Source organism: Poromitra crassiceps (genome assembly GCF_964638095.1).
Source record: "Poromitra crassiceps genome assembly, chromosome: 6".
NCBI lineage: Eukaryota > Metazoa > Chordata > Actinopteri > Beryciformes > Melamphaidae > Poromitra > Poromitra crassiceps.
Genome location: NC_139627.1, coordinates 16,924,309 through 16,950,349, shown reverse-complemented (window position 1 = coordinate 16,950,349; position 26,041 = coordinate 16,924,309). Strand labels below are relative to the sequence as shown.

Here is a 26,041-nt window from a genome sequence, read left to right as displayed (position 1 = left end):
AGAAATTGAAGTCCTTTTGACAGCACAGTTGAGACAAGTGCACACATTCATTAAAGCCTCTCTTTTTAATTGTTGTCTGTGTGCTTTGAAGCAGATCTGAAAAGCCTGCTAGGTCTCATTCTAAAAATTCTCAGTGTGTTTGTAGTAATGAACCTTTATCAGTGTTTTAAACTATGCCCCCCCCCCCCCCCCCTTAAGATTATTGATTTCATGTTGTATATTTGGTTCTGTCTCAGCAGTTGGAAGTCTCCAGTCTCCCACAGCAGCTAACTTGGCCACGTTACAGTCCTACAGGCCCCTTGTGAGCGACTACGGGCCACCGTCTTTGGGATTCTCACAGGTAACTACCATTAGGATGCCAGTGCCTAGTTGTCCAGCCTATCATAATGGAAGACATTTTTGATAGCAATTCTTAGCAAATGATTGTTTATTGTATTTGTTAAAATTAAATCATCTCCATCTTTATCTCTTATTGCATTTCTTTCCCTCCCTCTCACTCTTCGCTCATTCTTCTGTTGTCCTCATTGCAAGATGCTCTGGATAAGAGCGCCATCTAAATGCCAAAGAAGTATTATGTCAAGTGTTTTGAAGTTGTCTGTTGCTGTATCTCCAGGGCTCCACTGGTAGCCAAGTACCCCAGAGCAAATATGCAGAGCTGCTGGCCATCATCGAGGAGCTAGGCAAGGAGATCAGGCCCACATATGCAGGAAGTAAGAGTGCCATGGAGAGACTCAAACGAGGTACTTCCGACCTTCACTTCATGACAACTCACATAACCAAGTGGTACATAGTGCATAGTGCAGTTTTTATTGACACTGTCATTGTGTCAGCATTTTACATTGTCCAAAGTTGCTTTTTAAGTGGCCACATTAATCAGCATGCACTTTCATTCAACGTTTGTTGAATGAAAAATGTGAATTTGTACGCTCTCTTTACAGGAATAATTCATGCCAGGGGGTTGGTGCGTGAATGCTTGGCTGAGACGGAGCGGAACGCAAGGTCCTAGCTACGGAGACATATTCCTCTCTGCAAGAATAATTAACTGTACATCTCTAGTTGGGGGGGGGGGTTGGATAAAAAATAACTTGCATGGTATTTCCTTGGAGAGGAGGAAGTAAATGAACAAGGGATGGCAAACAATGTCTTGGAAAAAAATGACTAACATAATTGTATCATGACTCCTGAGGGTTCTGGAGGATCATTTTAATCATAATGTCGATTATTGGAATACAAATGAGAGGATATCGTATGTTTTTTATGCTCCACTTTGGGGGTCTTAGTTTTGACTTCATTATATTTAAAACATTGATTTATGCATGCGAATGGGCTCGTGATAGCCCATGGGGTAAACTGTAGACTGCATGGCTTGTACAGGGCTAGACTAGAAGGAGAAAATCTCTTTTTGATAGAATTTGGTCTGTTTTTCAGACCCTTATAAACACACATGGTGAGTGAGTGGACAGAGATGTGCCAAATGCATTGGTTCGTTCTTGTGTTGAGGTTGGTTTTGGTATATAAAAAAAGAAAATGCTGTTACTTGCATCTTTGTATGTATTTATTACTCTGTGTAATAAATTGTATTTTCAATGTAGTTGTCATTGTGTGATTAATGTGATTCTATGCCCATATAAATGAAAAGATGGGGACCGCACTCAAGGAATATCGTTTTTAATTTTCTTTTTCTTTATGCCCTATATAAAGCATTGTGTTATCCAAGCGGTAGCATCAGAAGCACTACCTGTGGGTCAATACACTAGGATGTGGGGAAGACTTCAGGGACTTTGCCTCCTACTAAACAGGGCATATGGGTAATGTGACCGCTAACAGCACCCTCTACAAAACAGATGCTTGCAGAGGTCAATGATAACTTAAAATGGGCTAGAGTGAAGTAGGGCTGGGCAACATATCGATATTGTGATATGAGACAAGATATTGTTTTACATTTTGCATATCGTAATGTTGTGATGGCATAAGTGTTGTCTTTTCCTGGTTTCAAAGGCAGCATTACAGTAAAGTGATGTATTTTTCTGAACTTACCAAACTGTTCTAGCTGTTCTATTATTTGCCTTTACCCACTTAGTCATTATATCCACATTATTATTACTGATGATTATCAAAAATCTGAATCTCATTGTGTAAATATTTTGTGAAAGCACCAATAGTCACCCCTACAATATTGTAGATCAGTATTTGAGGTATTTGGTCAAAAATGACTGATAATTGATTATGTCCATATCATCCAGCCCTATCTTGTTTGAATAAAAGTGCTTGTGACATCTCGCATGTGGTTTTGAATTACAACTGAACATTTAGCCCACTTAGTGGAAAAGATATAGTCTATAGTCTCTATATCTTTCGCCATTCAGCCTAAAAACACAGATGTATGATTTTTTTTGTCCATATCACCCAGCCCTAGAGTGGTAAAGCCAGCATTTGTCACCTGATCAGCACTTTAATCGTGAAGTTAAGGATTCATAGTCAGGGCTTAAATCAGGCCATAACAGGCTAAAAATATGAAAATTTTTAAATACTTTAGCCCATGAATGTTATTGGTACAAGTCTGAAATGCTGCATGGTTAATTTGTATCAAAGGATATGTGGGGGATAAAAGCTGCCCTGTAGGTGCAGCATCACTGTAGTGTCAGATGACTAGGTCTGCTGGGTGCTGCTGACTGTATAGATGAGAATGGTTATGCTGGATTATTATGGGTTATGCTAGACACATTTTTGGACTTCTGGTGGACTTAAATTATTTCAAAGGAAAATGTGGGATCATGTCTAATTTATAATTCCAATGACAATGGTCTAGTCTCACCCACCACCCCAAATATTCAAGCCAAGTTACTATAAGCACCAGCAGTAGCACATGGAAAAATAGCATCTGACCATAGACTGTATCTGACCAATATGCAATGTATTGTAGGCTACTACACAAGTTGTGTTTGTCAGCACGTCCTGTCTCCAGGTGCACGCCTCTTTTCCCGAGCAGCCAGTTGAAATACAGAGCAAGAATGAAATCCAATCAGAGGTCTCTGTTTTGTTTTCGCATTTGGCCCAATAGACACACCAGCTATGATCAATGCTATGAACGTTACAGCAGCCAGCGAGCACTGCAGTGCAGTAGCCAACCAGCAACTAGCTAGCCAGCTTGTCTACTCATCGGGAAATATGAATGAGGTGATGTTACAAGTTAACGGGTAGGTTAAACATTATTATATCTGTCAGATGTAAGTTAGCTATCTGTGCCACTGTGCCTTCAGCCAAAGACTGTTTTGTCGTTGTCTATGCATTCTGATCACTACACCCGCACTGGCCAGCCTACCTACGATGTGCTTACCAACCTGTAATAACTTATAGCTAGCTAACTAACTGCATTGCTTGTCAATGGTAAATGTAGCTATGCTCGTTAGCTAACGTTAGCTATAGATAACACCCGCGGAGTTGACAGGGAACTTTGACAGGCTGCAGCAAGCAGTGACGCTGACAACACAGAAGCAGCTAATGTAGCTAGCGTGGTTAACTTGTCCAAACCGTAGCATGGCTGGCTAATATGCTATGTCTGTATTGTGATCATTTATTTATTGCCGAGTGTCAAAGTTGATTAGCTATTCAATCCAATCTAACGCTAGCTACGTGTAGTTTAGACAGGCTCACAGCAGGAAATACGCGCGAACTGCCATTGCTATGACAGGCAAGGTTGATAGATATTTGCTTGATGCATAATTGATTTTGTTGTGTATAATGATTTTGTTGTTGGAAATATGCTAAAATATTGATTGATTGATTGATTGATTGATTGGTTGATAGGCAAGAAGTGTGATTGATTGATTGATTGATTGATTGATTGATTGATTGATTGATTGATTGATTGGTTGATAGACAAGAAGTGTAATACAAAGCTTTAACAGTCCCTTGCCTGTTTGCTTCTTGTTTCCAATCTCTTGGTCCACAGTTGTCAGACTGAGCCCCTCTGCATGGGCCCATAACCATGTCCACAGATGACAGTATCTCTGAGGACGTGTCCACCTCGGGGGCTTTGAGCCACGGGCATGCCAGTGCTGATGGGGATGGGGGCAAGGAGAGTGAGACCTCACTGGTGTCCTCTGAGGGGACATCAGCCTCGGGGCTGGCTGTGCCAGACGACAGACACATTCGACCCTCCCAGACAACAGGAGGTACTGTGGAGAGCAGGCCAATGGACATCACACCAGCATGCAACAAGATCAGGTGCAGTACTATCTCCCCACCTGCATGAGAGATCCATTTGGTATTAAGGTAATTCGGTGGAAATTGAGAAGAAAATCTAGAAATCTACAGCAATGGGAAGAGAGCCAATGGATTAAAGTAGTTAACGTTAACCCTATTGGAATATATTTTACGATCTTCTATTAAATTGTCAAATACGCAACACTAATGAATCATGGGGGACACCCTGTGAAGGTGTGCCCAGTCTTGTTTTGGGGCAGAAAATGTGTTTCCCTCGGTTAAGGCCCAGAGATGCTATCTGATCCTTGAAAGAAAGAAAGAAAGAAAAATTATCTAAATGTCATTCATATTTCCATGCCATGAATTTTGAGCATAGGCTTTTAATAATTTTGAAGAATAGACATGATTATGATGCTATCCAGACTTTTGCAAATGCAAACATGCATGCCTTCAAAGACTGTTATGTGTGTCTGCATCATAATCTGCCATCTTTGGCCACCCTAACTCTGTGTCATTCTGGTGTCTCCTATTGTCCTCCTATTATTCTAGATCTAGTTCTCCTTGTGTTAAAATATTTCTGGTACCAGTTTTAACCCAGAATACTGTGCTGCTATTTCTACATCTGAGAACCACCATACTTAGGTACACTATGTTGTAGGAGTCTGTGTCTGAGCCCGGATGAAGCATTTGAGCAAGGGAAGAGCCTCCCCTTCATCAACCCCAGCTCCCTGGAGACCCTGAGGGTCCTGGTGCAGGAGATCCAGAGCAGCGGTGAATCAGACCCTGAGATATGGAAGGACTGTGAGGTGAGAACATGTCCAGAAATACAGCGATTATTGTAGATTGTGCATGTGAGATCGTATGTGCCTGCTCGTGACATTGAAGGTTATGTTATGGTTAGCTGCCGTGGCAATTGTTCTTATGCGTTGTATTTGGCCGCTGGCAGCCTTATTTCTGAGCTGTCACTTTTGGTTTTTATGCAGATAACAGCTGACAACAGGACTTACATCACCTCATTCAGAAAGGCAGCACTCAATGCATAACCTTAGTAGAGTAAGAGTTGGGCGATATGTTAAACATTTCCAATCGACCACCATCATCCCATCAACAAGCGATTGCTGATATATTTGCGCAGGTGCGCGTTCAGAGGGCGGGGCATGTACCCACTCCCCGCACGCCTCTGACATCCGCTGTCTTTAATGTTGATCACAGATTGTGGTTGTACCGTCCGAGCAGCTTCCAGTTGTGAAATTGTGTGTGTGAATGTGAACAGGGCACTCTTGAAAAAGAGAGCATTGCTCTCAGTGAGACTCACCATGTATAAATAACAGTAAAAAGAAGAATAAGTGAAAATCTAGGATAATTCTATTGAAATATTACAGACTATTGGCTGCTCTTCTCCACCTGGGCACCCAGAGTCTATCAGTCTGATGACTAATATGACTCTGGGACAGCTAGACGGCCGATATTTCTGGGTTTCTGCTGTATAGTAGATGTCCGCGTCGAGGCTGCCGCTTTGGTGCGCCGCGGTTATTATTTACAGTCCAATTGACGCGAGAATGGAGTTGGTGCCGATCGAAGGTCCAGATGACATTTGGGCTAATAATAATAATAATAATAATAATAATAATAATAATAATAATAATAATAATAAATAGCTGCATATGAGACGTCGTCGGATTGTAAACAACGACGGAAGGGGCGGGACGTCCGCTCTACAGCGGAAACAATGGCGGAAACCCAGAAATATGGTCTGTCTGTCCCAGAGTCATATTAATCGTCACTCTGGGTTCCCAGATTGTACTCTTCTTAAACAAACTGAGTCACCTAGGTTTTTGCTAAGCATTACACTGTAAAAAAACAAACAGCCCGATGGTGTCAGATGTTGGCCGCCTCCGCTCGCACCCTCCAAATGAACAAACGGGTGAGGATAACATTTTGCAATCAAATCATCAGGGTGCACAACTGTTCTCTCCATGTAGTCTCTCATACTCGTTGTCTTTCTGCACCAACCGATCAGACAGCAAGGTTCTACTAAAGATGGCTTAATTGTAGAAGTCTGCTGCAACTTGACGCGACCCTGTATGTCGGCTTTTGGCCACGCTCGGTTTTTAAATGTGTAATTCTGTCTCGTCGAGTCGGCTCGTATTTTATTTATTTATGTTTTTGCGTGACACTATTGCGATGTTTTATGGTCCTCGCTTCAAGCTCTGTGTGCAGCGCACAAACAGACCACATCCCTCTCCTCTCCTCTCCCTGGCACTGGTGCTCAAAGACACACAGATATAAAAAAATAAATAAATACCATTTTTGTTTTACTACCTTATTTTCTGTTTTACAAATGATAGCCTAAAGGGAAAATCAAATCAAGTATTTTATAAATGTTGTAGTATCTGCCGCTTCTGACCAGCGAAACAGAAAATGTCTTGTATTTCTTTTCAACTCCAACTGCCAGTTCTTATTTGCGCACGCTTTGAATTGCGCTTTACAAGTAAATTAGTTGCTTACCATTAGATTAGCAAATTAAAATGACAAAAATCGTCAAATAAAATCACCCTGGTGGTGGACTCAAACGCCGATATATTCATCCTATCGCCCAACTCTACTACATAGTTTGTAAGCATAGGCCTAGTTTAGATACCTAGAGAAAAACACACTCCTCTCTGGCTATTAACATGACATCATTTGGGAAATGAATATATGGAACTACTAACAGGGAAGTATTGTTTATCTGTATATCACCTCCCTCTCTCTTCAGCGAGGGGTTATCACTTAGTGGTGCACAGCTGGTATTGATTACACCTGCTTTACTTCCTGCTTTACATCAAAATGGTTGCTGTGAAAAGGGTCTACACCTGAATAACCGGAACTCAACCCTCAGGCTCTCGGCCACGCCACTTTAAGCTAATTTTACCAACCGCTATCCAGTTCTCCCTGTATTTACAGTGTGACGAGCAACAGCACTGCAAAAGCAACATGGAGCTAACAGACGAGCGCTGTTTTGACAGCATTTTTCACAAGTTACTTCACCAGTCACCAGACGTGACAATTTTGAGTACTTGAATTTCACCAAACAAGTAATTGAATTTGATGTCCAAGTGATTGAGGGAACCCTCTCTCTCTCATACACACACACACACACACACACACACACACACACATACGCACGCTAGAAAATACAGGGAAAGAAGAAACCAGTATGCTTAATGAAGTAGTTATTATTTAGCTGCATGTATATTGCAGTGGGGATCAGTTGAAATGTTGGCCAAAACGTGTTTTTTCTCCGACAGGGGCGATGGTTGCATCTGTTTCAGCTGGTTGAGAAGCAATACCAAGAGCAAATTCTTAATCAACAAGAGCAATACCAGTGCCAAATACAGGTGAGGCAGCATTTAGGCAAGTCTTATCATGTGAGTTTATTTTACAACATTCATGTGTACAATGACACAATGACACGCTTGTTTTTCAGTTGATTCAGGATGAAATCAAAGCCCTGGTCCAGCTCCAGAACCGCCAAGGCAGTGGCCAGCCACACACAGAGTTCCCCCCAGCCCCTCTCTCCACCACGGCCCAGCCACACACAGAGTTCCCCCCAGCCCCTGTGCCCACCACCACCCCAAAGGACTATATTTTGCCCTTCATCTCCAATGAATGCACGAGCCCCAAACACGTGCACAGTGACACTGACAGCCTGGCAGCTCCTGCCCATACGCCTTTGAGCTCCCCGTCACCTCCGCTCCACGGATCAGACATGGTCAACCCGGGGGAGAGCGTCGAGGAGCGGGCCACCACAGGGCTGAGCAGCGGCTATGGGACTCTGTCTGCTTGGGAAACAGGCATGGGAGCTACCGGGGCTCCCGGGGAAGTGGAGGAGGCTAGCCAAGGGAAGGAGAGGCACCAGTGGTCCTCTAACCTCCAGGAAGACACAGAGACAACTGTGACCGGGTGCCAACAGGCACCCCGCCCATTGCCCTGCCAGCACAGAACCTCTGGGTAAGTACTGCGGGTGTTCATTGGACCATTGTCACCACAACTGAATGTTTTTTTTATGATTGTGTCGGCATTTTGACTGGGGGATGATACTCCTTCTTATGTTGACCTGTCCTGTTGGCAGCACCACCCAGCCTTTGACCTCCTGGGCCCAGAGGCAGAAACGTAGACCCAGAAAGAGCAAGGCAGGACAAACGTCCTCCCAGGTCGTAGAGTACCAGGAGCTACCACTCAGCCCCAGGGAAGCCCCCAGACACAGCCCCCTGGAGTGCACAGACTCCCAGGACCAGGTATATCTCTCCACTGTACAGCTGCTGCTTACACACAGATACGATTTTGCATTGGTAACACAAAATAAAATAAAGAAATCACTCTTTATCTGCTCACTGCCCCTGCATCTGTAGTGTTTCCATTTAAATCCCCTGCACACAGTATGTTTGTTGTGATTGGCCTGATTACATTCCTGCTCTCGAGTCTCATCCAATCATCTGTATTGGGTTTCAGCATCGACCGACTGGGCCCTCCTCCAACTCATTTCCGTTGAGGAGGAGTGACAGCTTGATGTCTGAGGCATCAGGTAACACAACACACCGACTCCAACACAAACACACACGGACAAGGCTTGAGCACAATGAACCACTGACAATAAAGCTTTGGGAAAATAAACTTGATAGGCTCTTACAGTTTCTATATGACTTGAAAAGATGAGCACGGATTATTGCCATTAGCACTGCCTGGTGACCATGAGGTGGCGTTGTTGCACTGTTGTATCACACAGTGTACAACACTAGAGAGAGCCGCAGGAATGAGTCCGGAAGCATACTTCCGGGTTCTTGAGAGGAAAAGTCTATGGGATTTAACATGGGGGTTTCGCTTACATGCATAAAATAAGGTCTGTGGTTAACAAAAGTTTATGGGAACGCAAATCTGGTTTCAGCATGTTACTCTAAACAAACGTGAATAACTTTTGGAACGTAAATGCGTTTTTTTATAAACGATTTTTAGAAAACGCTTCAAAAGGCATAAAAGTTATTCACGTTTGTGAAGAGTATCATGCTCAACTCAAATTCGCGTTCCCATAAACTTTTGTTAACCACAGACCTTATTTTATGCATTTAAGTGAAATCCCCATTCTAAAACCCCATAGACTTTTCCACTGAAGAACCAAATGGCGGCGATTTCTGGATAAAGCCTACAAAAATACACTCTCTATTATACTCTATTATGAGAAAACTGAATGGTTTGCATGTGAATTCTTTGTAATTGTTGTATGTGAGACTTTATTTTCTCAAAATTTGCACATTACTTTGTCCATGTTTGCTGGTTATACTTTATTATTGGGTTTGAACCTAAAAAGGCACAATTGAATTTTTTTAAACAATATTACTCCACCATATGGTAAGTACACTAGACTAGACCTTACATCAGGGGTTCTCACTAACTTCTAGACTGGAGTGTTCTTGGAGTGTTCAACCAGCACACAATTGTCCGGTCCGGTTCAGTCCAGTCTGTGGGAGGAATCATTTCCCATATCCCATAATTTATTTCATAGCGTATTTCTTCCCTCTCATTGTTTATTCCTCTCAGTGCACCAGAGTGAGAGTGAATACATTGGCAGCATTATGGATTTTGTTTGCTATTCGATGCATCATCAACTGACACTGATACGGACGTCTCCAGATTGCTGCCAACTGCACTTTGTACACTATTCATTTGGGTAGTCAAGAAGACACACACAGGCTGTCATCATCTGACTGAACATGTGCAGAGTATTGTTCTTGTATACGGTTTTTTCAAATGCTTATAAGAACGTGTCAAGTTGAAGAATACGTATGTTTTATTATTTATGTTGAATTATTTCCCCTGTTTTAGGCCTGACATATTGGCGTCTGAACGAGACTGATCTGTATTACCCTCTACCGGACAGCTTTGACAGCGGCGCCTACCTCCTCCTGCAAGAGGCCTCCATGAGTCTTGTAGGTTCAAATAGTCCATCAGTAGTGAATGTTTCTGACCATGTCATGCATGTCACCCACTTTAACTATGTTACCAGTGAGATGTTTTTATTTTATAGGAACCATGGTTTGTCTGTAGAGGTGACTAACTTATCAGCCACAGCGAGAAACTACCAGGATTTGGTGGTGAATATCTTGTCTCTGTCCCCTGTAGACGCCACCTCCGGAGCACCGGCTGTCTCTGAGAGAGATCTATAAGAACAAGCAGAAAACGGACACTAAACGCACAGACTGGGAAGGCTCCCCCACATCCAGTCCATTGTCCCCACAGGTACGGTGCATGACACACACACACACACACGCACACACACACACACACACACACAGTGATGGTCTCTTTGGTCCTTGGCTGAGCATCTAACCCGTACTCTCCCCTTCTGCGCTTCAGATGTTGACCTTGGACCCAACAGTTCACGTGCGCCAGTCGGACCGTACCTCCGGCTTCACGTCGCCCTCCCACTTCAGCAGCCCCTCATTCCCTGCCCAGCCCCACCTGTACCCCAGAGTAGGGACCCCCGTCAGCCCTGACAGCATGGCCGAGTGCAGCGGCAACGCTGGAGATACAGACTGCACCTCCAACACCTCCAGTGTTTCGGCCGCCGCGCCGTCCCCAACTAAGGTGCCGAGCTCCTGGGGAAACCCGTCCCAGGCCGTCCTCTCTACCTCCCAGGGTACGAGCCAGCCCGGCCCCCTCACGACCAGCCAGCAACGCAGAGCCAGTGCCCCTTTAGCCAGCGAGGAGGAGGGCAGTCACACCCACACCAGCACCGTGAAGCTGTGCTCAGCCTCTGGTGCCTCGCAGGCGCCTGCAGTCAGTCCACGCATGGAGAGAGCTTCATCACTAGAAGACCCTGTTGTCCTGTCTCTGTGAGTGTAACATACAGTTAGCCTCTCACTTATACCCCTTTCACACCACGGTCCAACCAGGGTTATCCGGACCAGGGTTCATTTCAGTGTGACCGGCACCACCCGGGTTGCTAATGTTGTTAATTGTCATGCATCTCTCCTGGGTTGTGACCAGGGTTCATTTCAGTGTGAACGGCACCACCCGGGTTGCTAATGTTGTTAATTGTCATGCATCTCTCCTGGGTTGTGACCCAGGTTCTGTCTGAATTGTCATGACCAAGGATGAACCCATGTTGACTAGGGGTGGGAATCACCAGATGCCCACGATACTTGAGTCACGATACGATAGTATTGCGATACTGCGATATTGCGATATATCGATATTGCGTTATATTGAATATTGCGATATTTCGATATATTGCGATTTCTTACATTTTCAACTACAAATGATGTCCCCAAAGGAAAACTTTGTCAACATCTGGTTTATATAAGAACTATTTTTCAGTCTGTACATCTGACTTCAACCATTTTATTGCAGCAGCATTGTCAAGTAGACAGACCAACAACTTTCATAAAGTCATGTCATAGTTGCATGCACCTGACAAACTGAACTGTTTGTTACAGTCTACTTACAGTCCACCTTAACTGGATGTGTGTGTGGACTACTGTACTTATGTAGTTTTTGCAACTTCACTTCACTTGCACAAAACATCTTGTGCAGCCCATTCAGTAACTGGGGAATTTGTAAATTACTGTTATGACAAAACTGTTACTGTTAAAACAAAATGAAAATATGCTACCGTTTGTTTACTGCTGGCCTTGGAACTAAAGTTTATAGTAGCCCGGTGGCCTGGCATTGCCTGAAAAAAAAAAAAAAAAAAAAAAAAATTTTGCAATATCGATACTTGGCGTCCAAATATCGATACAATATCGTCAGGCAAAATATCGCGATACTGTGGTGTATCGATTTTTTCCCCCACCCCTAATGTTGACTGACTTGGGTTGAACTTGAGTCAAGTAACCCTGGTCGTTGGTATGAAACTGATATTATTCACATCAGAACAGCTCTACGATTTGGTACGATAGCTACGAGTTTTGGGGAATTCTCTTTTCACAAGGTCCACTGACTCTAATCAGTTCCATCTCTCCTTCTTCTTTTTTCCCTCTGTTCTCCTCAGACTAAGGCAGAACCTGAGAGAGAAGCACTCCAGACACGTGGCTGATCTGAAAGCTTATTATGAGTCTGAGATCCAAGTCCTGCGGGACAAGCTCAACCTCCGAGATCTGCCCCAGGATTTGGAGAAGAGCAACCAGGCCCTCAGACAGAGGTGTGTGTGTGTGTGTGTGTGTGTGCGTGTGTGTGTGTGTGTGTGTGTGTGTGTGTGTGTGTGAGAGAGAGAGAGAGAGTGTGTGTGTGTGTGCGTGCATTTACAATATAGAGCTTGCAGAGTTGACGGATGCCATGTTTGTTGAATACCCTATGCTGAGAACAGCGGGAGGAGCGCCATGTTTGTTGAATAGAACAATGCGAGAGAACAATGCCAACTCTACAAGCTCTAGGAGCAGCTTTTGAAGTATTTGGGTTTCTTGACACAAGTCAGTTGATTTTGTCTGTCACCCTATGCTGCAGTGGGCTTTTGTGTTGATCCACAGGTGCAGCTATCTGGAGAGAGCTCTGGCTGAAGCTACGAGTCGTGTCCAAGAGCTGGAGGCCAACAACAGCTCACTGAAGAAAAAAGTGGTAGGATTCCTCTCACTCCTTTCACACGACAGTATTCACCATAGACATATATAAGGCTAGATGGCTTAAGGCGGAGTCACCAGCGTCGTTGAAGCGCTGCCATCTTGCTACGGCAGGCTTTCTGGTACGTTCTATGGTAGCTGTTGGAGGGTGCACAGACAAAAATACTCATAACTCGCTGAAATCTTGACGGATTTACAAACGGTTTGGTTTATTACAAGCATATTCCGTTCCCGAGATATGGCAACAACAACAAAAAAAAACACTAAAAACACAATTTTTTTGATGGGCTCCAAATTACACCAAAATTAAACCGAAGCATCTATGCCATGAGAGGGATTCAGGCACAAAGTTTCATGCAGTTTCATCCATTTCCCTAGGAGTTATGATCATCTGATGTGATAATACTAACCCAACAACAGATGCTCATAGCTCCTAGCAAAATGGATGAAACTGCATGAAACTAGGTGCGTGAATTCATCTCATGATGATGATGCTGCAGTTTAAGTTTGGTGTAATTTGGAGCCAAAAATAATAATAAAATGTTAGCGTTTTTTTAACCCATAAATATATATAAAGCTGTGGTGCCGTAGCAAGATGGCCACCATGCGACGACGTCGCTCTCCATTGACCGGCAGCGCGGGTAAGCCATCTAGCCTTTATATATGTCTATGGTATTCACCTTATGTAGCCCCGCCCACTCCACCCGTTTGTGTTACGACTTCCTGCTCAAACCAGAGATCGTCTCTGGTCTAAGCTAGTGACTCACTGGAAGCAGACTGTGGGGATATAGCTCTGCCACAGGAAGTGTAAACACATCGGTTTGTGTTTACACTTCCTGTTAGTCTCTCAAGCCAGTGTGTCTCTTCTACATAAGGTGAATATGCTCATATACTCCATTAGTATGCAGAGATGGAATTGCAGTACTGTGTCTACCAAAATTTAAGGGTGATCAGTGCATTGAGAAATGTAATTTGTTGTGTCTGAAAAGTACACTCACAAAAATAGCAGTCTGCATCAAGGGTCATATTGTTGACGGTAGTTTTGGAAACATCCTGACATGATAAGGGACATTAATTATGTTGGATACAGCTTTGTCTAAGACATTTTTGAAAATCAATATTGTAGTGCTCCACATGCAAACACAATATTACACACACTGCGCACGATGTCTGTCCTACAACTGTAATCGATTGAAATGTAAAATCCTATTTGGGAATTCCTAAACAAAATTGGCAAAAGTTGGGGGCATCTGGGTAGTGTAGACTAGGTAAAAGCACTCGCCTACCACCGCAGAGACCCGGGTTCAGTTCCCGGCAGCGGTACTTCCGGCTTGGTCAGATGTTCCTACAGACACAATTGGCCGTGTCTGCGGGTGGGAAGCCGGTGGGGGTATGTAGCCGGTGGGGGTATGTGTCCTGGCCGCTGCACTCATGCCTCCTCTGGTCGGTTGTGGCGCCTGTTTGTGGGTGCGGGGAAGGGGAACTGGGTAGGATATCATGATCCTCCCATGTGCTACGTCCTGCCCGTGAAACTCCTTGCTGTCAGATGAAAAGAAGCGGCTGGCGACTGCACATGTTTTGGAGGAAGCATGTGCTAGTCTCTACGGCTCTCCCCAGATCGGCAGAGGGGGTGGAGCAATGACCGGGACATCAGGGGGAATTGACCAAGTAAAAGTGTGAAGAAAATGGGAGAAAACCTCAAAACACCTGATAAAAAAAAAGACTGACTGCAACAATGGCCATTGTTCTAACATGTTTTAACATCTAAGAAAATGAACACAATCAATATCAACTGTCATCCCAATCTTTTTGGTGTTCTCTTTATGATGAACACGTGGAAATAACCTCGCTGTGACATTTCGTCGTCAGGCGGAATGGCCCGAGCGCTACGCTGTAGCGGGCGCCACTGTGAAAACGTTGCAGCAGCGACTGGAGGAAAGCAAACGTTCAGGCAAAGAGAAGGACGCCTTGATGGCGCGCTTGAAGAGCCGCATACGGCAGCTGGAGGAGGCCGTGCAGAACGCCTGCAGGGACGCAGACGAGAAGGAGGCCAGGAGGGAGAGGGAGTACAAGATGCTGCAGGACGTGAGTCTCAGCAGGCTATGGGATGGGGAGAGCAGAGTCTTTTCTGACAATATGTTAGGATGTCGAGAGTAACACATGAAAATCATCTGATCATTAACGTTTAAACCTGCTCTTTTCACTGGAACCTTGATGACGCTAACATTAGCTTAGCTCGGTTAAAATCATACTGATCATGTGACCTCACATTCTGTTTCGCTCCACGGCGCAGTCTGGACTTCCAGCCGTCCACATCGATCTCAGTGGGCGGGAGTACTTGCCGTGACAGACAACTCCTTCAGCCAATCAGCGTCGCCAAATCCAGTCCAAACGGCGAAAACTTATTTTCCGCCGACGAACTCTGCAAGTGCATACACTCGTTCTTGTTTGATTGTTGTTATTGAGTCGTTTTGCCAGCGGCGTCCCTGATTGGCCTGAACTATGACGCAGTCCCTGATTGGCCCGGTTACATTGTAATTTCAGGAAATTGCTGTGGACGGCTGGAAGTCCAGACTGATCTGTGGAGCGAAACAGAATGTGAGGTCATGTGATCACCAGGATGGTTTTAACCAAGCTAACATTAAATTGCATTTTCTTATTAAATACTTTTCCCAAGCACAACAGCAATGTTGCTGTTGTACTGTGCAGATTAATTCGTCCATATATCTAATATGTGGACATATTAGCTGTAACTTAAAATTGCTATCCTTAGTTGGTGTATTTAGGGGACCATGACTTATTCTGTTTTGTGGGGGTTTATTTTCACTTGGGGGCTGTGTGAAAGTTCCTTCCTCTTTAATATTCATGACTCTTGGTTGTACTTCCTGCTTCCTCAGCTGCTTGGAGAGTATGAATCTCTGAGGAACGAGCACAAGGGAGTGAAGGTAATCTTTCTCTTAGGGGCTGTTCACACAGGACGTGTGTTTGTCACATCAGAACGCTTTGGAAATCATGTCGAGAGTGCTTCCGATGCGCACAGAACACAGTGCAGAGCATTTTGTGTGTGTTTTGTGTTGTTTTTCCCTGCCATCACGCGCAGTACAGTTCAGGACGCAACGATCACACGGACGCTAGCCAGCTAGTTTTGTCTGTTTGATGATGTTGATTGTTCGCACTGTAAACATGAAAGCCAGGTAATTGGCAATTCTGGCAGCAGCGGAGTTTGAAGATCCCCCTGCCAGGAGACGAGGTAGGAGGAGTGACTCTTTGAGGAGCAGTGTGCTTTTCCTCCAAATGTTGAACTTTTTTCAGCTTGAGACGCCCAGAGCGCTCCACCCAAAAACACTAGCGGCCAAGAGCGCTTAAACGCCACGTGTGTTCCTTGAAAGAGGAGCGCCCCTAGTGCCTCCTTACCATAGAGAATGAATTACAGAAAGGCGCTGGCTTCTCAAATACACACGTCCTGTCTGAACTTGCTCTATTATTTAATTTTTCTGGGATGGTTGATTGTTTGATTATGGTTGGGATGTATGGTTAATAACAGTTGTAAAAGACAAAATGCATTTTCCATGTGTGCATTTTGCACTATCTGCCCCAGCCCCAGGAAATTAATAACAACTTTGTGTCAACAGGACAACCTGGTGTCAACAGAGAACAAGCTTGTCGACGCCAGTGAGCAGATAGCTGATCTAAAGAGGTGGGTGGGTTGATTGTCTTTAAAGCCAAATGAGAGTCTGCTTTCTCTGATGGATTTCACAAATCTTTCAGATTTCATACCATATCAGCCAACCATAACAACCTTTTCAAGGCTTACCTAAATAGGTGCTCTCATAGCTACATCACACATATAGCCAAGCTAGATTGGTTAGTCTTGGCCTGTTTGAGGGTGCACTTTTTGGGGGGGGTTTTGAGTTGCCATGGTTGGTCACTCACAACCCCCCCCTTCCCCCCCAAAAAAGTGCAGGGGGTTTAAAATGCAGTAAGAAATGCAAAATATCACTACATATACTATATCTATCAAATATCAAAATTTCAGGTAACAAGTTACATAATGTAGCTTAATGTAGCTGAAGAGTTTAATATATAATATGCATGTTGTGTTAAAGTTGTAAGCGCCCAACGGTTAGAGAAGCAAGCTTGTGACCAGAAGGTCGTCGGTTCGATCCCCGGGACCGGCAGGATAAACCTGGGTGGGGAAAGTAAAAAGGCAGCGCTTGTCCCTCCCTCATTACCACCACTGAGGTGCCCTTGAGCAAGGCCCTTAACCCCAACCGCTCCAGTGGAGCTGCTCAGTGGCCAACAGATCAGACTGTGGTTGTACTGGTCAGCTTCCAGGTATAAATGTGTGCGTGAATGTGAACAGGGCGCTCCTGAAAAAGAGAGCATTGCTCTCAGTGAGACTCCGCCTGTATAAAAAAAAAAAAAGATTATCGGCATGAAAACCGATACCGATATTTTCCGATATGAATTTTTTATGCTAATATCGGTAGGCCGATAATATCGGACATCCCTAGTAAGAAGTGCTATTAGTATCCTCAACTCTACAAAGTGACCAACAAGACTTAAATCACAGACATGAACTGTTTTTAATGTGTGATCTAACCCTGTCTATGCCCGTTTCTATTTTTTGTCTCACTAATTGTCTTCTGGCTTCTCATGTTGTTGTTTTTTGTGTTGGCTGAGCCAAAGACAATCACCCTGGTGGACAATAAATGTATATTCAATATTCAATACTCAATATTCAATAAATGACAAATCAGTGCAAACTGCAAGAATACCAGACTTCACAGAGTATTTGGAGCAACTCAGGCATGATTTGGCATCAAGTTAAATTGGCAAAAAATCTGAAGCTAGATCTCTTTGTTGTGTATCTGGATCTGGAAAATACATTTGATGGCACGCAGCCCTTTGTGACTAATAGGCTAAATGGCCCAATTGAAATGTAAATTAACACATTTCAGGAAGAAATGCGGCAGCTTTTGTATCAACTGGGCAGAAATGGACCTCTAAAGAGGCTGTTCTGAAAGCACAGTTGGCACTTAAAAACAGGCAGATATCGTAAGGTGAGTGCAGTAGTGTCATGGAGGCCTTGGTCTTGGCACAGCAAACCTGCATGGAACAAAGTCAACTCGTCGAGCAAATTAATTCAGAGGAGGGAATGGCAGGTTGTGAAACAATCCAGTAGGACAAATTGGCTTCATGCATGAAGGTAAGACGTCAAAGAGAGAACTACTGACCGAGTATGTTTCAAGACATACATACACCATCCCCCACACAAACGTCTCTGCTCCTTCTCCACATGCATGTCCATGTTGTCTAAATCCCACTTGTCCATCCCCTCAGGGCGAGCTCCAAGCTGGAGTCTCAGGTGAAGCAGCTGGAACACGAGAACCAGGCCAGGTCCCGTTATGCTTCCCACAGTAACACACAGCCTTCTGGGGCCGGGTAAGCAATAGGAACTTTAATGCACTTCTCTTGTATCATTGTAATGGTTGCTGTCGACATTTGGAACGGATCTTACATTTCCTCCTGACATGTCCGCAGTCTTTTCCACCATCCTGACCTGCTGCTGTCACCCAGCAAACGCCAGCCGGAGCCGGACGTCACCCGCCGGAAGTTGCCTTGTCCGCTAACCGACCAGCTAAATGGCGGCAGGAAATCACCGTTCCCTCAAAGTAGCCAATCAAGTCGACACAGGAGGTCACCGTGTCCCAAAACTGATCAGTCTGTTGGGTCTGGAAGCTCTGTGGACAGCTCAGCGGGTGGCAGTTGGAGGTAGTGTTTTTCTTTCCATTCTTGTAGATTTAAGCAAAGATGCTGATTATTGGGCATTTTGAGTGATTGACTGGTGTCCCGTTATAGATATTCGCCCCTCCCAGAGTGCGAGCAGTTCCAGCCCAAGTCCCAGCGTCAGTCCCAACCCCAAGAGCCGTGCCAGCGAGACCCAGAGGGTCCGTGCCCGATGACGCCCGTGATGAGGGCCCTGATCGAGCTGGAGGAGACCAGGGCTACTCAGAGCCGGGCCCCCTGTAAGAACAGCTCCACCACCCTTAGTATGACTCACACTCACCCACACTCCCCAACTACCAACTACCACTCACATTTCACCTCCATGTTTATGTGCTTTTGTCTTCACTCGCTGTCGCCTCACAGCTAGAAGGTCGTGGGTTCGATTCCCACCTGGGACACTGTGAGTGCTGAAGGAGTGCATGCCCGTCCGCATGTCCTCGAGTGCCCACCGCCCGGGTGGGGTCGTCAAAAGGGCCGATCTGTGTGGAGTTTGCATGTTCTCCCCATGCCCCCTGGGGGTTTCCTTCATATAGGAACCCCCTTTCACCAAAACATGCAATATCCTGGTCGCTGAAGTGATGCCTCCTCTGGTCGTTCGGGGCGCCTGTTCGGAGGGAGGGGAACTGGTTGGAATATGATCCTCCCACGTGCTATGTCCTACCGGTGAAGCTTCCCCTGTCAGGTGAAAAGAAGCGGCTGACTACTGCCCATGTCTCGGAGGAAGCATGGAGCCAGTTTGGGCTCTCCCCAGATCGGCAGAGGGCGGAGCAGCAACCAGGATAAATAAATAAAAAATTTGCACTGAGGGGGGATAAAAAATGGGATAAAAAAATCAGGGGGGAAATATATATATATATATTAAAAAAAAGTTATTCAATCAACTTGCTGTTAGTCATGGAAATTAATCAACACAGTAAGCACAATAGCGCACGTCAGGCCGTGGTATATGGCTATTATACATTGATAGTACAATATCACAGCTTTGCGGAGGGCCGGCAGCCCCTTAGCTGTGGTATAATAACCATATACTGTACCACAGGCCTGAAGTTAACTATTGCTTTCATAAAATGGTTAGTATGGCAATATGACAGTAATAGACACATTCCAATTTAAATAGTTCTTATTAATAAAATAATAATGTTCAAAATAAAGAGGCCCTCCTGGCTGGCTGAACATAGTGTGAGGCAGTTGCTATGCAACATAAGTTACACACTAGCAGCTAGCTAGCAACACAGGCTAGCGTTATTGTTTTGTGGTCTCTCGTTTCGCTAGCAGGTTTGATACAATATGTGAAGACACTGACCTTGTTGCCACTTCAAAGGTTGGTTGGTTTGTTTCATTCATTCATACATTCACTCATTCAATCTGGCAGATACTACTGTAACTTCTGATATCCGCACTTTATTTTGGAACCATTTGTGGCAACCTTCTACTTCATCTGCATCCAAACCAGACTGCCAGTTTACCTTCATATCATGAAACGAACAACTAAACATTCAGCTTTTGTGGTTGCAGGAAAGTCTATTGGCTTTCTTTTAAGATGATGCTGACCGCTAAACAGTGGTGCAGCAAAATAGATGGGACGTACACAGATGAAAGCAGTATTCCTCTTCTTGCACATTTGCAAGTGGATTAAAGTCTGTATTTGCTATGCTGTTGGTGAATTCCTTTAAGCCATTGATACCTGATGCAACATTTGTGTGTATATCCCTCATTTGTGTGTGTATCCCTTTAAATCACGCGGTTCGCGGTCTTAAAGGGATACACACACACATGCTGCATCAGGTATCAATGGGTTAAGCATTTCTCTTTGTCCTTTTGTGTGAATTTGAGTGTACAACACAAATGTTATTGCATTGGATTTGATGTGACCATGTCTGTGTGGGCGGTTCCTCTATGCAGGGGTCGGCAGTCACAGGGCCACAGTGGGCGTGGTGGAGCGGAGACACAAAGAGCCTATTCAGGAGCGAGTCGGGCATGACGGCCATGTGGCTCCACCTGGAGGAGGAGCGAGGTGCAGCGGGGGACCGGAGGGACCTGCAGCTCTGCTCTGGGCCCCGAGGACTCTCTCTCCAGAAGGCCACAGGTCCTCCTCCCTGCCCCCTTCAGCACATCATCGTAGCTTACCTCCAGCTACACCCAGTACGTATCTCCATTCTTCTTCGCAATCACTTACAGGCCCAAGCCTCTTTTTTATTTGTCAGTACATAATGTGTGTAGATAAAGATTTTTGAGGTTGACCAATTAAGACTGTTTGAATACAACGTGTTTTTAAAGTCGAGCTGAAATGAAAAACGACTTTTTATTTGATTTTAGATCACATCCCTGGGTATTCAGTGCACCTATTTAATCATGTATATGTTCCGCCTCTCTACTCTCTTTCAGTCAGGGCAATGTTTGTTTCCAGTCTGATACGTCATCACAGACCCTGAGATGTCACTTCAGCTCGTCTTTAATCAATGATGAATTATTCTCATTCCAGCAAAGAGAGAAACGTTACTGATGCCTCTGTCTGCGAAGTCCAGCCCTAAACGCTCCCCGACGGAGAACTACTCCACTGCTTTTGGCAATATAATGCCAAGACAGCAACACCTGGCCAACAGGTGAGCAATGCACAGGGTCTCCTCACAGCCACCGCCTGCGTTCAGGCAGGGGTGACATGGCATCTGCAAGATTTCATCATGTGTACATACATACATGATAAAATCAGCTATTTTCTAGAGGCTCTCTGATTGGCTGCTGATCAAGAGGTTTCAGTTGTGTGATCTGTGGTCACAAGGTAAACAAAGCAACCAATCCTGTGACACATTTTCCTAAACAACTGGAGTATATAGTGACTAGCTTTCAAACGTAAACTAGCAACTGAAAAAATAAAATAAAATACCTCCGCACTGCTCCTCTGGCATAATCCAAGCCTTGGAAAGCCCCAATATGCCAAGTTGACTTGAAAAAACTAATTTTTTTAGACTAAATCCTCACTGTACCCACATAGCTTGCAGCCACGTCCATGTTAGTGCACACCCCATCTAAGTGGGTGCACGGCACTGCATGACCTCAAAGCTGAAAGTATTCCCTGAATATTTGGACGGTAATCCTCTGCTGAAAAGTGTTTACTACACACCTGGACTGCACTGAGGTATTCAACGGAGGAGTTGAGATCCAGACGAAGAGCGCATGTACAGGTCTGCGCCTTCGAGCTTGTGCACCCACTTCAGATGGTGTGCGCGACATTGCCGCAGCTGGCAGCTACGTGGATACTAGTGATGCGCGGGTCAGGGTTTTTTAAGGCCCGCCCCAACCCAACCCGTCATTAGAGCCAGCCCCGCCCAGCCCGTTAAAATATCTGAAAATTCCGAACCCAGCCCAACCCAGCAGCCCACAACAGCCAATTTAATGTAATATGTCTCCGGACTCAGGAGGAGCACAGCAGAGCTTCCAATGTGTGAAAAGTAGCTAATAACTCTGTCTCTCTCCCCCCTCTCCCTCACACACACACACAGCCACTCAGATGCTGCCTGCGCGACAACAGTTGTAGTCTACTATACTGCTCTGGATGAGTTGCACGGCTGCTTTCATGTCGGTCTTTCTTCAATTAATCCATGGTCTTCAGATAGCGCGACTATGCTTCCCCAAAGTGCGGATGGCGTGACCGCAGTGTTTCAAATGGAGGTAGCAGGTATAGAGGTAGGCACTAGGCAGGCTACAGAAACAGTTCTTATTCTTCCCCATTTATTTTAATTACCTCATGCGCTCTCAATTGGCCATGTTGCAGTAGTAGGCTAAACGTAGTAGTGCAGCAGGTGCGCACACGGCTTGCAGATACAGCCAGACTCGCTGTCTGATTTCTTTTAATTACCTCATGCGCTCTCAATTGTTCACAGCCTACTGACGTTGCAGTAAATTTGACAAATAGATCACAGTCGAGTCCACAACAGAAAATCTGCGGTGGCATTAGTTTTATGGACGCTTCAAATAATAATTACAGCGAATAATCCTTCCAAAATGTTTGTTTTGAGAGCACATAGGCTACCTCATTGAAGAGTTTCTTTACTCCATGTAGACTATAGAGAGTGCAGCAGGAGTCTGTCTGATTGTGTGTACCTACGTGTGAGAGAGAGTTCACATCTTTAAGGTTAATTACTCTGCGTGTTTCACTGCTCTAAATTATTTAATAATGTTGCTTTGTCACGTTCTGAGCTGCCCCGCCCGCACCCGCGATATTTTCATAATTTGCCAACCCAGCCCGCCTGCGGGGCGGCCCAGCCCGCGGGACCCGGCGGGTTCTGGGTGACCCACGCATCACTAGTGGATACGGTGACGATTTGGGTTAAAACTTGGTAAATCACGCCTTTTCAAGTCGATTTGGCTTTCAAAGAGCTGGATAACGCCAGCGGAGCAGTATGGAGTTATTTTATGTTTTCTTTTTTGTTGTTCTTTTATGTTTGAAAGCTAGTCACATACAGTATACTTCAGTTGTTTAGGAAAATGCTGTAACTGTTTTCCTGGGAAGCTGCAGGATGTTTTGTGGACTAAACAACTTGGTGATTAGATAATGAGTGGATTTTCATTTTTGGGTGAACTGTTCCTTTAAACTTCACCTAAACGAGGGTCACAAGTTCGTGCCCCGTGTTACCCCCGGCTTGGTCCGGCGTGCATACAGGCACAATTGGCCGTGTCTGCGGGTGGGAAACCGGATGTCACTCACAATGCAGTGACGTCACTGGTCCACAACGTAACTCAAATCACCTCTCAATAACTGTCAAACTAAATGAATGTCTCCAAAAATGTTTTGATTTTTCTGATATGTGTGAGATCATGTGCAAAATAAATCAGCATTGCTTTTCTGTGAAGTCCCCCTTTAATATGTCGCTGGGGCAAGAGGTTCAAACCAGAGGCAGTATTATATAGACTTTGGTTCAACCCCCCTACACTACAGTAAATCACATTGTGTGTGATGTCTACAGGTTTGATGGACTAGAAGACCAGAGGCGCCATTCATTCCACAGCAGCAGTCCCAGGAAGAAACTCAACTTTACAGAACCGGACAGAGAGGACGGTAATATCTTCTAGTTATTATGGTTAATGTCAAGAGAATTCAAAGTATAGAGAGTGGAGCACACCCAAAAAGTTTGAAGAGGTGCAGACTACTGAAAATTCAAAGTAACATAAAGAAAAGAAGTCGCACACTCAAAATCTCCTCTGCTGTGTTTTAATGGTTACACCAACATGTTTCGGCGAAAACTGTAATGTCAAGAGAAGACATGATGTGTTTGATTGCTCAAATCTGGATACTGATGTCTGGTCCTGGTCTTGAAGTGCATTTTTAGCTCTGAGTGAATTTGTTTTGTTTCAAGCACCTTTGTGTTCGGTCTTGTACTTACTAGTTTGTAAATAATCTTAAAAAAAAAAAATGAAAATTACATTACCTATGTATTGTTTTCTGCTTAATGTGTTTTATTGCGCTGGAGAAAAAGAGTATCAGCTTTCAGAAATGTTGCACACTATACGCTCATGCAGAAACAATTACTTGTGTGATTGTGCGTCTGCTCGTAAGAGACAAGATACTGACTAGTTAAAGTCAGTTAAACTAGTTAAACAATCTAATATTTAATGACAGATTGTTGCCCCTCCCCCTCAGACTTCCAGCAGCCATGCAGCGCCGCATCGGAGTCCTCCGGTGGTGTGAACCCACCCGAGGGCACGTCCCGGCCGGGCTGGGAGGGCCAGGGGGCCTGCAGTGGGCTGGACCCGCGGGACACTGGCGCGGACCCGGCCCCATTTCTCCCGAACAGACTCCACTCGCTGGCTGATGCTGAGAGGCTGTTTGACGAGCTGACGCAGGAGAAACTGCAGGTAGGACTACTAGACCATACACTCATCAGGAAAGTGTTTACTGAGGTAATGAATCAAGTGAGAAGTCGGGTCATTTCCCCATTGACTTCTATACAATCTGACTTCTTTTTGCAGCCATAGACGGTATAAATTTGTGTTATATAAAAAAAATGACTCCCCGAGTCCCCGTACGTGTCTTCATGAACAAAGTAGCTATAGCACCAAAACCGTTTTTTTATTAAATCAGGCTGTAACATGTTTATTTCTGCTGTAAAGTTGGGCATTTTATCATCGGGGTGAATGAGGAATGACTCATTTTTCAGAAGCGAAGGTTGGGGCTTATGATTAACCTGTGTGTCTGTCTTTTCTTTCTCTCTCTCTCTCTCTCTCTCTCTGTCTCTCTCGGTGTCTCTCTGTCTGTCTGTCTCTCTCTCTCTCTCTCTGTTTGTCGGGCAGGTGGAGGCAGCTCTGAGCCGGATGCCAGGAGCAGGCGGCAGAGTGAGCCTGCAGAGCAGGTTAGATGAGGTAAGGTCCTAACCTCGCAGAGGCCGACATCACGTGCATCTAAATGTCCCCTATTTTGCACATTTTATTCGGATGAGGAAAAAGTGATGACAAATTGAATTCTTCAGGTGGCCTTAGAGAATCGTCTAGAGAGATTGAACCGTGACCTGGGATCCATCCGCATGACTCTGAAGAGATTCCACGTCCTCCGCTCCTCTGCCAATATATAGCAATGTCCGTCTTGTTTTTTTAGATTATGTTGTAGATACGGCAGTTTAGTGTCTTGGTTTTATATACAGCACTGATTGTCTTTCAAGTCTGTTTCTGTACCATACGTCCATCTGTACAAGAAGCCCGTGCCATCTTTTTTTATACATATTACTTATTACTCTGGGATATTTTTGATAATATTGGAAAGATAGTATATTTTTTAGAAATGCACAGATTTGTAAAGTTATTTAATTTTTTAGTCACAAAATATGAATATTGTATGTTTTACTCATATCCAGGTAAAATTCTGTAGATTCTAATTGGCTATGTTTCAGTGTCAAAGTGCAAAGTGTCAAAGACTATCCAGCAGGAACATCCATCCATCTGGAGAATATAGCACTGCCATTTTGGTCTTGTGTTTATGGATATTTTCAATATCTTTTCATTTTACATGACATACAATTGTATTTATTTAGTTTTTAAAATTCAGCCTGTTTTTTTATTTTACATATTACATGTTTTTCCTTTATATGTCGTTTTTCACAGTTTGCGTTAAATGGCCAAATTACACAACTTGAAGGAAATGTTGTGGTTTACTTGAATTAAATTGCCTTTTGCATTTTTGTATGTCTGTCTACCTTTACTTTTTTGCTTTATATTTCAAATTGAATGGATTTGTCTACAGTAGCCTACTGGACACTCCGGATAAGAACCACTTGTACAATCTAAACCAGCAGCACACATTTTCAACAGACACACTCAGTGTACACTTCACAAACAGTTTCTCCTTGGACAAGACTTATGCATGGAATCTCGTGCACTGTTTCTTTTTGCCATGCAATTTTCTGAGCTGCAGTGACATGATGCACCTGACATGATCTTCACTGGAACTATAATATTGTTGT

The 26,041-nt window shown here is 44.4% G+C and overlaps 2 protein-coding genes across 6 annotated transcripts in view; both read left to right on the top strand.

Annotated features, from left to right (window-relative positions):
- sbno1 (strawberry notch homolog 1) overlaps positions 1-1,541 on the top strand; it is a 34,438-nt gene extending 32,897 nt beyond the window's left edge. For 2 of the 3 annotated variants that reach the window (XM_083638962.1, XM_083638960.1), the window contains 3 exons: positions 237-340; positions 614-740; positions 939-1,541. In XM_083638962.1, coding sequence (XP_083495088.1) covers positions 237-340; positions 614-740; positions 939-1,006 — 299 coding nt within the window. In that variant the 3' untranslated portion in view covers positions 1,007-1,541. The remainder of the gene's footprint in view (positions 1-236; positions 341-613; positions 741-938) is intronic. The other variant, XM_083638961.1, reaches the window with a different exon arrangement.
- A 1,556-nt stretch (positions 1,542-3,097) lies between these two features.
- Positions 3,098-26,041, top strand: mphosph9 (M-phase phosphoprotein 9). 3 transcript variants are annotated; one of them, XM_083638965.1, is made up of 24 exons: positions 3,098-3,197; positions 3,953-4,227; positions 4,865-5,012; positions 7,497-7,586; positions 7,676-8,199; positions 8,321-8,486; positions 8,701-8,773; positions 10,069-10,172; positions 10,366-10,482; positions 10,600-11,078; positions 12,236-12,385; positions 12,711-12,798; positions 14,670-14,885; positions 15,698-15,745; positions 16,433-16,497; positions 18,144-18,245; positions 18,345-18,575; positions 18,663-18,829; positions 20,493-20,732; positions 21,073-21,193; positions 23,555-23,646; positions 24,229-24,443; positions 24,879-24,947; positions 25,055-26,041. In XM_083638965.1, exons 2-24 carry the CDS (start codon positions 3,989-3,991, stop codon positions 25,154-25,156), a joined length of 3,846 nt encoding a protein of 1,281 aa, XP_083495091.1. In that variant the 5' UTR covers positions 3,098-3,197; positions 3,953-3,988; the 3' UTR covers positions 25,157-26,041. The 3 variants fall into 3 exon arrangements, 2 of the variants coding, with proteins under 2 accessions (XP_083495091.1, XP_083495090.1); XM_083638964.1 differs by having other exon boundaries at positions 18,663-18,853; XR_014552775.1 differs by lacking the exons at positions 24,229-24,443; positions 24,879-24,947; positions 25,055-26,041 and having other exon boundaries at positions 18,663-18,853; positions 20,493-20,736; positions 21,078-21,193.

Coding starts and splice junctions, on each gene's coding strand:
- mphosph9 (XM_083638964.1), top strand. CDS start 3,989: ATGTCCACAGATGACAGTATCTCTGAGGACGTGTCCACCTCGGGGGCT. Junction 8,200..8,320: donor TGCCAGCACAGAACCTCTGG/GTAAGTACTGCG, acceptor TCCTGTTGGCAG/CACCACCCAGCCTTTGACCT. Junction 16,498..18,143: donor CAGATAGCTGATCTAAAGAG/GTGGGTGGGTTG, acceptor CCATCCCCTCAG/GGCGAGCTCCAAGCTGGAGT.